Raw genomic sequence first — 13,392 nt, forward strand, 5'->3', positions numbered from 1 at the left:
CGGGAGGGGGACAGTGGCCGGGGAGTCAGGCCAGCGTGGGGCTTCTGGGGGGGCTGTCGCAGCCCCTTCTCTGGCGGCCCAGGTGTGGCTGCGGAGGCTGAGGCCACCTGCTGCGGCGGGCCTGTGGCCCAAAGTCCTTGCGCGTGGGGGCGAGCAGAGACGCCCCAGGGGAGCCTCCACGGCCTGGACCATAGACCTGGCGGCCTCTCAGGTCAGGGTGGGAACAGGGGCCGGCAGGCACTGGCAGTGGGAGACAGAGGTGGGGACCTCAGGGGCCCGTGGCACCCAAGGCCACAAGGAACCGCAGGCTCCCACGGGCTCGCGACGGCCTGAGGGGCGGCCTGCGAGGAGCCGGCCGCGGCCAGGAAGCGCGAAGTGGGGCCCAGCCAGGCGAGCGGCACAGAAGAGGCTGAACAGAAACGCCAAATGCAGGTACAACCTTATTGTGCCGCTTTTAATTACGAAAGATGTAAAATGCATTATAAAACTTGGAAGCAACTTTATACAAATTCCAATCTTTAAATATTGTTTGACAAGGGACAGGGGACAGGACCTGCGGGGGTCAGCAGTTGCTTTGACGGACGGGGCCGCTGCTTGGGGGTCGGGGCCGGCGCGTGGGGCTGCAGCGGCCCAGAAGGGCGAGAGGCCGGGCCCACGCGTCCCGCTCTGGGCGTGCGGGGACACGGGAGGACGCAGGACACACGCTGGTCTCGAGGGACCAGGCGCACCTGCTAACTCCGCATGTCCTGACGGCCGCGAGGACGGAGCGACGGGCCGGGAGGGGAGGGCGTCTGGGTCTGCGTCTAGCTGGGCTGGTGAGAGGAGGTCGCGCTCTTGGGACGAAACTGAAGCCGGGAAAGAGCCCGCGGGCCAGGCCTGGTGTCCCGAGGGTGGAGGACGCCGACCCAGCTGCCGGAGGTCGGAGCCACGCTTGCGTGGGCGTGCTAGGTCGCACCCGGGCTAAGTGGCTTGGTCACGCCCCCGACCTTTTCTCCAGACGAGACTGGAGAGATGGGCCCAGGGACAAACCTAGCCAGGTGCTAAGCCCAGTCGCCAGCATCATGCCCACAGGTCACTTCCGGGGGCCCTGGCTTGCACGGCAGGGTCCCCTGGGAAGACCAGGGGCGGCCACTTCCTGCTGGAGCCTCAGGTCTCGCTGAGTGACAGCGCGGGCACCCGATGCTGACGCCCCGGGGAAGGCACTTGCACGGTGGGGCATGCTGGGAGCTGTTCCCAAAAAACCCTCCGACGCCAGCGTCACCCCCCATCTGGAAGGCCAGATCAGGCCTCGGGGAGCTCTGACGCGGGAAAGGCACTGGGGCGCTGTGTACCGTGAACGAAAGGCCCTTGGGCTGGAGCGAAAAGTCACCTCTCTGCGACCTCAAGCACAAAGGGGTCTGAAGCTTGAGAGGCGAGGCCCCAGCGGTCCTCAGTCTGAATCCCACACGGGCCGTGGGGAGTGTGACGTGGGAGGAGGTGGGGCACGGAGGAAGGAGGAGGCGCCCCCAGGGCTGGTGGGGAGCAGAGGCGAGGCGCTTCCTCCACGGGCGGACGAGAAGCGGGAGGGATGGCTGGGAGCGAGCTGGCCCTGCCAGGGGCTGCGCACACGGCCGCCTTCTCGGGTGGAGCAGCCCAGCGGCCTCCAGCCACCCTGCTGCTATCTCCTAGAAGGGCTACGCAGACAACGGTTCCGGCATCTTCCACTTCTCCTGTGCGTTCTGGTGCTCCTGCCCTGTCTTCCATGCCGGCGTGCAGTCCTGCGGCCCAGACCCCTCCGAGGAGGGGTTCCCCTCTGTCCCTTCAAGCCCGCCTGTGTGGGAGGCAGGACGGGGGGGCTTTGTGCTGCAGTATCAGTGACTGACAGCGGGCTCGGAGCCGGGCCTTTGTTTTACTAAAGGCTGTTCAACCCCGAAGGCTGGATCGCTACTGAGAGCGTGGCCCGGGAGAGCGTGGATCTGGTCACTGGGTGTGAAGAGCATATAAAGTGCTTGCTTGACTCTGCCACAAGTGTCAGAGAAGCTGAGCTCCGAGGAAATCCGCCCGGGGGGAGGGGCAGCTGGGGCTGGTGGCCTCCCCGCCGGGCAGACCTCAGTGCTCACGCCCATGTCCAGCAGCACCTGCTGGGTGCCAGGCACTCGTGAGGGTTGGGGGTCAGTGAGGAGTAAGGCACAGTGTCTGCCCTCGGGGAGCTTGCGGTCTAGAGCGGTTCCACAAACACCTCTGTTCCGAGGTGGCTGCCGTGTGCTGCTGCTCGGCTGTGGGTGGGCCGCCCTCTGGCGGCGGCGGGCCTGGGGCTTGCCTGGGGGACACCACGTTTCTAGGAGACCCCTCTAGCCCCCTGGCATTCTTCCCAGGCGCCCAGAAGAGCCCCTGTTCCCTTCAGCTCCCCGGCTCCCAGGGACTGTTCCTCAGTGACTGAGCAAGAGGGTTTCCTTCTCCGCTAGGCCCCGGGAAAAGGCACTGAAGCAGCAGAGACAAGACTACAAACTGGGAGGCGACGTATTTTTCAGTCTTTCAATTTGCTTAACTCAAGCCTGGCCTTGGATGCGTTCACGGAGGGGCAAGGTGGCGGCGTCCCGGGCAGCCCGCCGCAGGGGCGGGCGCTGTGACCCGAGGCCCGGCAGGCCCTTTGGCCAGTGTGGTCGTGGACAGTGGTTCTGCGCCCCACACGGGGCGACGGGGCTGCCAGATGCGGCATTTTCTACTTTTGCACGCCGGCAGGGCAGACGGCCAATGACAAGACGCAACGGCTGGGCGAGGACCGATTCGTCGGCAGCTCCCATCAGCCGCCTGCAGCAGGAGGGCCCCGTGCAGGCGCGGGGGGCGTCTGGAAGCCGGGAGCCGGGGAGCTGGTTCCTCCACCTCAGAAGCCGCGAAGTAAAGCCCAGGGTGCAGCGGCTCCATTCGATCCCATTCTGTTTCACTTCTGCCTCGGAAATAAAGTCTCCTGCTCCGCCCTTTCACAGTCGGTCGGCTCGAAACGCCTCCTCCACAGAGGGGTCGAGCAGGCCCATGCTGGCGTCACTCAGCATGCTCAGGCCGTCCAGGCTCAGGGGCTCGATCTGGAGCTCTTCTTCCAGTGGAAACGGAGTGTCCACGTTCAGGCTGACCTCGGGCAAGCCCGCCAGCGCACTGCTGAGGTCCTTGAACAGGCTGGTGCTCGACTCTTCTGAAGGCGCAGCAGAGGGCAGACAGGGAGAATTAGGAGGCGTGAGGCCCCGCGAGGACACACTACCGGCTCTCTGTGTCCTCGTCCCACCCAGGACAGCGGCCGCAGGGCCCCTATCTCCCGCCCCCTCCCCTGGAGCTGCGTTTCGTCAGAGAGTGCACGAGGCCCCCCACTTGCAGGTTACTCCCTTTGAACAGCAGACACTTAAAACCCGACATTTCAGGAACGGGGGCTTGCCCAGGCCCTCGCCCACCGCCTCTGGGTGTCTGGGACTGGACGCCAGCACCTCAGAGAGGTCAAGTGCAGCTGGGCCCTGCCTGATCTGTTTTAGATAACGCCTGGACTGCCCGACCGCGGCAGCAGCGAGGACACTGCAGGATGGAAACAGCACAGGCGCCGGGGCGGCCCACTCACCCGCCAGGATGGTGTTTGGGAAATTGCCGCAGCTGGAGTACAGGTTTGGTCGCAGGTGGAACGGGTCCTGGGCGTCCCGGGGGCCTGGCTGTGCCAGGGGCACCTGGAAGCACCAAAGGTCAGGCTGTGAGGAGCTGGGCCCGCCGGGGTGTGGGGCACATGGGACGGTGTGGGGGGCTCCTGGAGTAGGGCCCACACGAGTACCGTCTCACCCAGCACAGACGCCTCCCTCAGGCAGAGTGCAGGCAGGGCGCTGCAGCCACCCTGTGGGTGACGCATCCCTGTTCCTGTCGCGGTCCCCTAAGCCATCCCAAAACACCAGCATGGCCTCTGCAGCCCTCAGACTCGAGACGCCTGCGCCTCAGCCACCCGAGGCCTCTGGAAACTGCCTCTGTGGGACCCGCAAGGGGCCCCCTGGGACCACGGGAGCGATGGGCTCTTCCCCTGCGGAGGTACGCGAGGGCCCGTCCCTCTGTGTCCAGGGAGAACCCCAGGCACGTCCTCTCCGAGGACTCATCAGGACAGGGGTTTGTGTTAGCCGCCTCTTCTAAGGTTAATGATCTATTTTCTTAATCTCTCAGAAGCAGGAGTTTCCAGCGTTTTTCAGGAAGACGTGGACTGATGGAAACGGCCTGGGCAGGAGATGGGCACAGATGACCGGCCTCCCGTGGCCCGCGTGGGAACGACCTGCCTTTACTGTCCTAACGATCAGTAGTCCTGGGGGGCCCAGCTGGCCCGGCTCCTGAGTGGGGCCCACACTGCTCTGCGCCTAGCGAGCGCTGCGAATGCAGGGTCCTGACAACCGTCAGCGTGAGGGAGAAGCTGCGTGGTGAAGGGCAACAGCTACGTGTGTGTGTGTGTGTGTGTGGGGGCCACCTTGCCGTCAGGGCGGGCCCTCCGGAGAGGCCCCGCTGGGCCCGAGCAGCAACTGGCTGAGCACAGGCCACCGTGTCTCAGGCTCCCGACATAGTGATGCCGGGCCTCTCTGTCCCTCCCAGCAGGACTGACCCTCAGGCTACAGCCAAGTGCCTCCGCCCCTGTGCCTGCGGGTCTGGCTGAGGGCGGACTCACAGCAGCACCAGACTTCAGGCAGAGCAGAAGCTCACTCACCTGGGGAGCAAAGGCCGGGCCTGGCCTCAGGGACTGCTGGTCAAAGTTCACATCAGGGAAGAAGTTGGTCATGGGCGAGCCCTTCAGAGAAGAGGGATGGCGCATTGAGCTTGGAACTTAGGCCAAAACCCGCGTCTTCCCGGCCTCTGTTCCGTAGGTCTCACCTGGGCCTGGGCCGCGAGGAGCTGGAAGTCAGACTGTGGCAGCGACGAGGCTGAGGGGGGCTGCTGGGCTGGGGGTTCCTGGGGGTGGGGCTGTGGCAGGAGAGGCTCCTGGGCTGCGGCAAGGTAAGGGGGCGGAGGGGACACCTGGGATTCTGTGGGCAGGAAGGAAGCCGGGCTCTGCTCTGAGGACATCATCTGTAAAGCAAAGTCACTAGAAAGGTCAACTTCTGGGTGTCCAGCAGCAAGTCCCTCGCGACTGGCAAACGTAAGCCAGGAGAAGCCCCAGGCGCCTTCGCACAGGCCCGAGCTCACGCACTAAGAAGCCTTCCGCTCCTGCAAAACGTGTCTTGATCTCACTTCCCCACAAAACTTCTCCCATTCAGCGCCAATCTCTCTCGTCTGAACAAAGAAACAAAGCAAAACACCCACGCAGCAGAACCATCTCTTCTCAGTTTTCTCAGTCACGTTATCTTTTCAAAGCCATGAAGCTGTAAACACGGAAGACTGAAGGGGGCATCCTGCGCTGCTGTTTCCCCGAACCCTACGAAACACACTGACAGCAACAAACACCGATAAGCAACGCAAAAATATCATTATTGAAACGATGATAAATGAGGACAAAAATAATAGGAGAGATGAAAACAGCAACACAATTCAGAAAACGCAAAGAGACGGCCAGGAGGAAGCAGCTGAGCAGCGCCAGGAAGCAAGACGCGAGCAGGGCACGGGCAGCGGGGAGGCCTGGACGCTTCTCATTTACGCTGGGTTCTGCAGGCTGGTGGCGGGCAGCGCGGCAAGAAGGCCGCCTCCACAGCAGCGCTCAGACCTCAGAACGCAGGGGAGGGGCACACCCGGGTCTCGGGCCAGGGCTCACAGGCCCTGGGGGCGACAGCAGCTCGCTGAGGGACCCCAGCCTCCACCTTTCCTGGCCAGCTCGGCTGCATGCTGGGGTGGGGCCCACACCCTGCCAGGCTGGGCTATTGTCCTGGGGCATCTGACCAGCCTGAGGGAACCCGAAACCCGAGGACATGAGTGTTTTGGCCAGAGGGCCCCACAGGGAAGGCCAGGCCCAACAGGCCCATCCACTCGGTCTTCTGGGACGCGTCCCGTTCACAAGTCCGAGCAGGACGCCAGGAGGCACGAGCCGCGAGGAAAGCGCCTGAGCGCGCGCGACGGGAGGGCAGGGAGGAGGAAGGCAGCGGGAGGAGCCTGGGCAGGAGGTGGCAGTCACGGAAGCCAAAGTTATCGCTGCGGTGCTCAGGCTGTTACATGATCTATCAGACATGTATGAAAACACGCGCAGCGCGTCTCTCCACATACACTTTTTTGTGGAAAGCAGGGCTAGCGCGTCCCAGATTATAAACATGCTGATGCCTGCGAGGTTGGGTGAGGGGACAGAAGGACTGATCTCCACTGTGTTCTCTACTTCAGGTGGTTTGGAACATTTCCATTACAGAAAATAAAAGAATGTGCAAGAAAAATTACCATTAATTTATGGAGTAAAAGATAATTTAGGGAGTAAGTAGGATGCCTTCAAGGGGGCATTCAGAGAACAAAGAAAAATCCTTAGCAATTTCAAAGGATGAGAGCAGACATGAACCCCGTGCCTGGACGGATGGAAGACAACGTCCAGGCTGTCCCCGCAAGCCAAGTGAAGAGTCAGGGAAGGAAAGGGGGAGGGAGAAGAAAAGAGAAGAAAGAGGTTGGAGGCAAAGCTCTGGAGTTCCAGAAAAAGAGACCAGAGTCAAGGGAAGGGAAGAAAGTCCTCAAAGGAACAAAGAACATTTCCCAGAGAGGAGAGACTGAAGGGACCCGCCCAGTGTGTGTCAGAGCCACGTGATTTTGAAGGTCTAAAACCCTGGGGACGAAAAGAAGGTTCTGCAAAGTTCCAGAGGAAAAAAGAAGATTTCTTTCAAAGTATTCAGAATCGGAACGGAACTGGATTCCTCCACAGCAACTCTAGAAACTGCCAGGCAGTGAGTGGATCAAAAGATCTTCAAGTTTGCAAGAGAAAATTATTTCCGACCTAGAACTCAATGCCCCACTAGTGAGGAGTTCCGTGGTGAGCAGACGAAAGGCAGGTGCAGGCCACGCCAGCTCACAGGTCCTGTTCCAGAAAGTAAGAGTAATAGTTTTATGTTTTGCAGAGTAAATAATCTTGCAAAATGAAATTAAAGGCAACCCAATAACATGAAAAGAACCCTTTAAAAAATTAGGAGGGCCTCCCCAGTGGCGCAGTGGTTGAGCGCTGGGTTGCGAAGCTGCCCTCTGCCTCTGCAGTACCGGTTCGATCCCCGGCCACTGGGCGAGGGTCCCACATGGCGCGCAGACCTCTCCTGCCGCCCGCTGCTCCCCTCAGCAGTGGACTTCGGTCCTTCTGCCTGCTCTGCTCCCCGCTCTGGCTCTGGTGAATCCTCTCACCCTCCCGCGCTTCTGACTGTACCCAGTGCTTGTATAAACAAAACAAATAAATAAGTAAAACATGCCTCTATAAAAAAAATTAAAAAAAAAAAAATAAAAAATTATGAAATACATGCTCCCCCTGCCCCAAAAGGAATCACTCACAGAACCAAGACTTGGAGCTGGGATGGCAAATCGTGACTAAGGACTGGGCCCGCGGGCCCTCCATGCCCCGTCACTGTGCACTGATGGGGCAGCGGTGGTAAGTGAGGTTACGATCTACCTGGGAGTGACCGATCGTAAACACACCCACTGATGATGGACAGGAGCCTGCCCTAAGAGCTCAGAATAAAAACAGCCAACCAGTCAAAACAATGGCTCTTCAGTTCCCAGACTGCTGTAATGGGCTTGTGACTTCAAAAGATGCCTCTTTCTGGGCCTCCCCGGTGGCGCAGGGGTTAAAGACAGCGCTATCGAGCTGCCCGCAGCCTCTGCAGCACGAGTTCCATCCCTGGCCAGGGAGCTGACCCACAAGGTGCAGCAGCCCTCTCCTGCCTCCCCGCTGCTCCCCTCAGCAGTGGATCTCAGTAGACCCGCCTGTTCTGCTCCCCGCTCTCTCTGGTGAATCCTCTCACCTACCCCCCACCCCCGCACCGCTGGCTTACACCCCAGTTCTTGCATGCATAAATAAATTAAATCTTAAGAAAAAAAATGCCTCTTTCTAAAGGGAACTCTTTCAGCTCTTTCATAGAGATGATCCCATTATCCCCAGCACTTTAGGGACCAGCAGTGGAGACGTAATTCGGGAAGTGGTCTAGTCCACCCCCAAGCTTCGAAGCCTTCTTCGGCTTCCCTGCAGCTCAAAGTGCTGGTGGAGTCAACGGATCCTCAACCCCCAAGCAGGCCTGCTTCGTGCTCTCAGATACATCTGGCCGCCCCCCCCCCCCCCCCGTTACCCAACCCCAACTTCAAGACTTCGCAACGGCAAACTGCATAAGGGCGGTCGACGCAACAGCTGCTGGAAAGCCAAGGACGCTCCGAGTTGCCCACTCTCTGCTCACAGTGAGACGCAGGACATCGCCCGGCCCGGGGAGCCCTGCGACGACCTCAGGAGGCCCGCCCGGCTGCGCCCGCCCGTCAGCCCAGCCATCTCCGCCTCGGTTCTCACCTGCGGGGCAGGGCAGTGGTTCAGCGGGCTGGTGGAAGACAGCTGCCGGCCGAAGCCGGGATGCGACTCGGGGCCTGGCGAGAGTGTGAGCGGGCTGACGGGGGGCTGCCGACGCCGAGGGGGGCCGCTCAGGTTTGTGGTGGAGAGAGAGGGGTTGCTGAGAGAAAAGAGCCGGAGCGAGGGGTGGAGTGTGCTGGAGCCGAGGCCGGCCGCCTGCGGGTGGCTGTTCAGGGAAGAGGACAGGGCCGTCTTGCTGAGCGTGGCCTGGATGGACGGGTTGCTGCGGGAGGTCTGCAGGCCTAGGAGAACCGAGTCGCAAGTCACTCACCGTCACTCAGACCAGACCCTTGTCTGTTCTGCAAGTATTAAAGGAAACACAACTTCCTACTGCTCGCATCCGAGCGCTTCTAAATCGGACCCAGTACTTGTGCGCTGCGGGGCATTTCCACACAATGCACCCGTCACACGCTCTCCCCCCTGGCACGGCCAATTCTGTAAAAGCCAAAAGGCCCTTTTGAAATCCAGCGCGGGCGGAGGAGCCAGCACGGAGCCTGTCACTATGATGTGCCTGCGTGGCGAAGAGCGCGGGACAGCACAGTCGCGCCTTTCCCGACTCTCAGGCCCGCTCCCGAGCCCGGCACAGGGACCATGCGCGCAGCACAGCTCAGCAGAACCCGCCAGACCCCATCAGCCCAGCAGCAGACCCGAGCGCAGCGCCGCAGGGCCCTGAGCTACGAGGCCGGGACGTGGAGTCTCGCTACAGCCACCAGGCAGGGCCACCGGGGACACTTACCGGAGGAGCTCCGAATGCCCAGGTGGGTCATGGCGGCTGGGAGGTTGCCCACGCTGCTGCCCATGCTCACACCGCCGAAGAGGTGGTCGCTGGTGTCCAGCGAGGCAGGCAGGGGTGCTGCGTAGTGCAGGTTGGTCAGGTCTGGCAGCGACCCCCCAGTGTTCAGGGCCCCCAGCAAGGACGGGAGGCCTATGTTTTGACCATTGTGTGGAAAAGTGCTGGAGAAAGAAGACAAGCATCACGCTGTGTAGAGCACCTCCCTGGGGGACCCGGCCACGCAGGCGCTGGTCTCCACGCAGCAGCATCACGGCCCGGCCCGGGCAGGCTCGGCCTCCCGAACCCCGGCCCGTAATGTCAACTGGGGGTTCGCTGAAGCGACTTTCGGAAATATTTTCACCACCGGATTAGACTCTGGCTGCCAAAAAATGTACTTCGAAAATGATAAAGCACCGCCTAACACCGGAGCACTGCTCGCTACCTGTGCTGTTCTTTTTGTTGGATTTCTCACTTATCTCTCCTAACAAAGACAAAAGACAAAGCATCCCGGGACAAACTAGATCGCCTCCAAGATGTATTTTTTCCTTAATTAATTTTTAAAATTTTTTATATCATTGTTCATTTTCTTTTAATTTTTAAAAAATATTCTATTTTATTTAAGTCTTACGTCATTTTTCATTTTTGCACAACGCCTGCATTTTCATTTTGGTTATATTCCCCATCCAAGATGTATTTTCTTAAATTGCTGCTTCATAACCTTCCGAAAGAAGGCTCCTTTCCCTGGTCAGGCTCGGGGCTGCCCGTCGGGCCAGCGCTGGCAGGGGAGGCTCTGGGGGCGTGGGCCTAGTGTGTGCTGGGGCAGGCCGGCCCTGGCATCTGCAGCCTGGGGCAGCGGGGCAGACGGGGCCACGTCCAGCTGTTCACAAGTGTCAAGTTATAAACCAAATGGACCAGCCCCGTCACCGAACGAGGTTCGCTGTCTCTGTCATGACTAATCACACAGCAGGCTTGAGGCTGCACAGAGCCTGCGCTCCGGTGCACAGCCCTGGCTGGACGTGGCCACCCCAGCCTGCGTCTCCACAGCCGCCCCTCAGGCTAGGTGCCGTGTTCTCCTGTGGGCCTCGGGCTCAATTCTCAAGGGAGCATGGCTCCTCGAGTGGGCCGCGCATGGGGCGGCGAGACTGGGACACCTGGCAGTGTCAGGTGCACGGGGGTGAGCGGGGCTGGAAAGTCAGTCTGGGTGGGGTCTGGCAGGACCTGTGGGGACACATGCGGCTGTGCCAGGGCCTAGGGGGCCAGACACCCGGCAGGGAGGGCGTCTTCCGGGCTGGGGGCTGAGGACCGGAGCCCTGATCGCCACACTGATGACAGGGAGCCGTGAAAGGTGAGGGCGGGGAAGACACACCAGTCATTCTCAGGAGGGTGAGGCTAACGGACTGGAAGGCGGGGGGACGAGAGGAAGAGCCGTGCCGTGAGGTGGAGAGGCGGGGAGGCTGCTGGGGAGTTGCAGAGAGCTCCTGACAGCCTGGGCCGGGATGGGTCCCCGAGCATTGGAGTTCTGCAAGAATGCCCCCTTTCCTGGCATGGGGGAGCCGCCTGCTAGGACGGGCACACAGATTTGTGGCAGGCATCGCCACCCACTCCCGTGACAGGCCCGAATCCCTCGCTGACCTGCACTCAGCTCCCTCCACCTGCCATCGACTACGTGGGCTTTGCCCTCCCCTCGTCCTTCCTCAGAACCAGAGCCGCTGAACCGTATTCACCTTCCCGTACTGAGGCACTGCCAGCTGTCTCGACTCCTCCAGGGGTGAAGGTGGATGCTACCACATACACCCCGTCATTAACGGCTGCACGGTAACTTTTATACCTCAGATTCTCTGATTATTCATTTTCCCTTAATTTTAACATTGCGGTAAAATATACATGATCGCTTTAGGATGACAGCGCAGAGGCATCACGCGCACTCACAGAAGCTCTCGCCGAGCTTCTAGGTCCCCAGTTGCCAGGCGCCGGCACAGGGCCCGGGGCTCTGGATGCCACGCCTGGGCACCCCGCGTCAGCGGTGAGCTTAGGGGTCAGTGTGATTTTCTCAAACGTCTTTATAGCAGTTTTAGCTGATACTGTAGTTACGTGATTTACTCGAAACAAATGAACTCTGAGTATCGAAAGAGAGCTGTTGTTTTTACGAAAATTCAGTTTCTCAAATTCCACAGACTGGCCTTCGGGCCGTCCTTCGGCCGTGAAAAGAACGAACAGGACTTACCTGTGGGCGGCAACATCGCAGGACCGAGGGCGTCCTGTCAGGGACTGACTCTGGGGAGAGACAGAGAAGCCAGGCTCACTTGCGGCAAAGCCACGTCCAGGGTTGACACGCGTCTTTGCGAGCACCCTGGGGCTCCAGACGCACAAGGGGGAGCGGTGCCCTAACCTCACAAAGCAGCCCCAACGTCGGGACCGGACTCTCCCAGACAGAGGGGCGTGACATGAAACATTCCTTTTCCAACCGTCTGAGAGGAAAAGAAGGAAACAGAAAAGACAGAAGAAAGAGGACCCCGCTGTCAGGGACAAGCCAGCCCCGGGGCCAGAGCCCCTCCCCGGCCCCCGCCCCCGCGCGGCTGCAGCCCGTACGCTACACTCCGTGGTGGAGAAAACGAAGCCACCAGCTCAGAAATGAGTCACGGGATTCTGCAAGTCTGCAGCATGAGGGAGAGCAGCTCCCCCAGACAGCAGCCCCGCACACCGCGCCCAGAGGGTGCCGCCACCTTCTTTGCCGGAGAAGGCAGTTGCCCTCTGAAGCCTCCACACCCCTTGGACCCCACAGCCAAAAACGCGAGCAGCTGCTTCTCCTGTTCGAACCATGAGCTGTACCCACACAGACGTGTGTCACGGCTCGAAGGGAGAACGGCCGCGGTGCTGGGGCGGGGCAGGCGTGGGCACAGTGGGCACGGGCCCGGCCACGAAGGGCCCGTGAGACCCGGGACTCAGGTCAGCCTCCTGATTCGAGGAGGAGCGGGCGAGGCAGCTCTGGGCGGGCGCTGGCGAAAGGCAGGCGGCATCGGGACAGGCAGGAAAACCTGCCTGCGGCTCGCAGCCCTGGAGACCCGGGGCGCGCGGGCGCTTCTGAGTGAACGCAGAGAGATCAGAAGCCCGGAGCTCACCGCACAGGCTCAACACGCTGAGGCCGCTGCAGGGACTCGACCCTCAGTTCCCTCCTCCCGGCCCCAGGCCCCTCTCCTGCAGGGCTCCACGGGGCCCTCTGAAGAGCAGACGCTCGGAGACAGCAAACACGCGGCTGCTCACCCACCTCCTTGGCCTCCCACAGCTGTTTCGGCACCGGCTTGGGGACGTTTAGCAGAGTCTCTTCTCTCAGCGGGCCGGGGAAAGGCGCTGCTTGGGGGACAAGAGAGTGGTGTTCGTCACACAGACGGACAGGCGCCCCCCTTTAGCCAGCCAGAGCATCTCTGGAGGAAATGGCCTAGTGGACACTCGCTGACCGCCTGCTAGGGAAGGTGCTGGGGGCACTGTGGGCCGGGTGGAGGACAAGGCAGGGGTCCCTCCACAGAACGGCAATCCAGTCAGGGGTGAGGATGGGAGGAGAAAGGGGCAGCGGCTGAGGGCACAGTCCTGCCTGGCGTGGAGCCGGGGGACCAGCGGCCTCGGAGCCAGGTGTCGGGAAGCTGGGGAGGCTGGTGTGGGGGCCGCGGCCAGGTCAGAAGGGCCTTGCAGAGTGGGCCGGAGAGGATGACGAGGAGCGACGGGAGGCTGAGGTGACGCAGGGAAGCCCGGAGGCCAAGTGGGCAGGCAGCTTTCACGAGAGGATGTCAGGGGAGTGCGGTGCAGGGCACCACTTTAGAGGGCGCCATTTCCTAGAGAAGCTCATCTTTTTTGGCCTCTTTTCACACCCAAGATGGGCTGAGGATTCTTCAGGAATTCACTTGGGGAATGTGCAGAAACTCGAAGCTTTTTCTGTGGCTGTCGGTGTGTCAGTGCGTGTCGGTGTTTCGGCTTCTCGCGGCCGAGCTGGCTTGCCCAGGAAACGTTTGGAGGAGGCCGGAGCCGCGCCTCTGGTGCAAACGTTCCTTGTGCATCCCACCCCCGAGTCCTCACATCTACGACACGTAAACCTGATTCAGTGGTTCACTTGCAGATGATGAAAATGGCACTTCGGGTTATAAAG

At 60.9% G+C, this 13,392-nt stretch overlaps 1 protein-coding gene across 1 annotated transcript in view; it reads right to left on the reverse strand.

Annotated features, from left to right (window-relative positions):
• Window positions 1–434: 434 nt before the first annotated feature.
• CRTC3 (CREB regulated transcription coactivator 3) overlaps window positions 435–13,392 on the reverse strand; it is a 73,539-nt gene continuing 60,581 nt past the window's right edge. The window contains exons 8-15 of the mRNA XM_037509922.1: window positions 12,520–12,605; window positions 11,479–11,528; window positions 9,219–9,436; window positions 8,426–8,724; window positions 4,858–5,052; window positions 4,694–4,774; window positions 3,584–3,686; window positions 435–3,169 (exon numbers count right to left, since the gene is read on the reverse strand). Of these exons, the coding sequence (XP_037365819.1) occupies window positions 2,961–3,169; window positions 3,584–3,686; window positions 4,694–4,774; window positions 4,858–5,052; window positions 8,426–8,724; window positions 9,219–9,436; window positions 11,479–11,528; window positions 12,520–12,605 (1,241 nt within the window). The 3' untranslated portion in view covers window positions 435–2,960. The remainder of the gene's footprint in view (window positions 3,170–3,583; window positions 3,687–4,693; window positions 4,775–4,857; window positions 5,053–8,425; window positions 8,725–9,218; window positions 9,437–11,478; window positions 11,529–12,519; window positions 12,606–13,392) is intronic.

This window comes from Talpa occidentalis, unplaced genomic scaffold (genome assembly GCF_014898055.3).
Source record: "Talpa occidentalis isolate TD23 unplaced genomic scaffold, MPIMG_talOcc4v2.1 talOcc4.14, whole genome shotgun sequence".
NCBI lineage: Eukaryota > Metazoa > Chordata > Mammalia > Eulipotyphla > Talpidae > Talpa > Talpa occidentalis.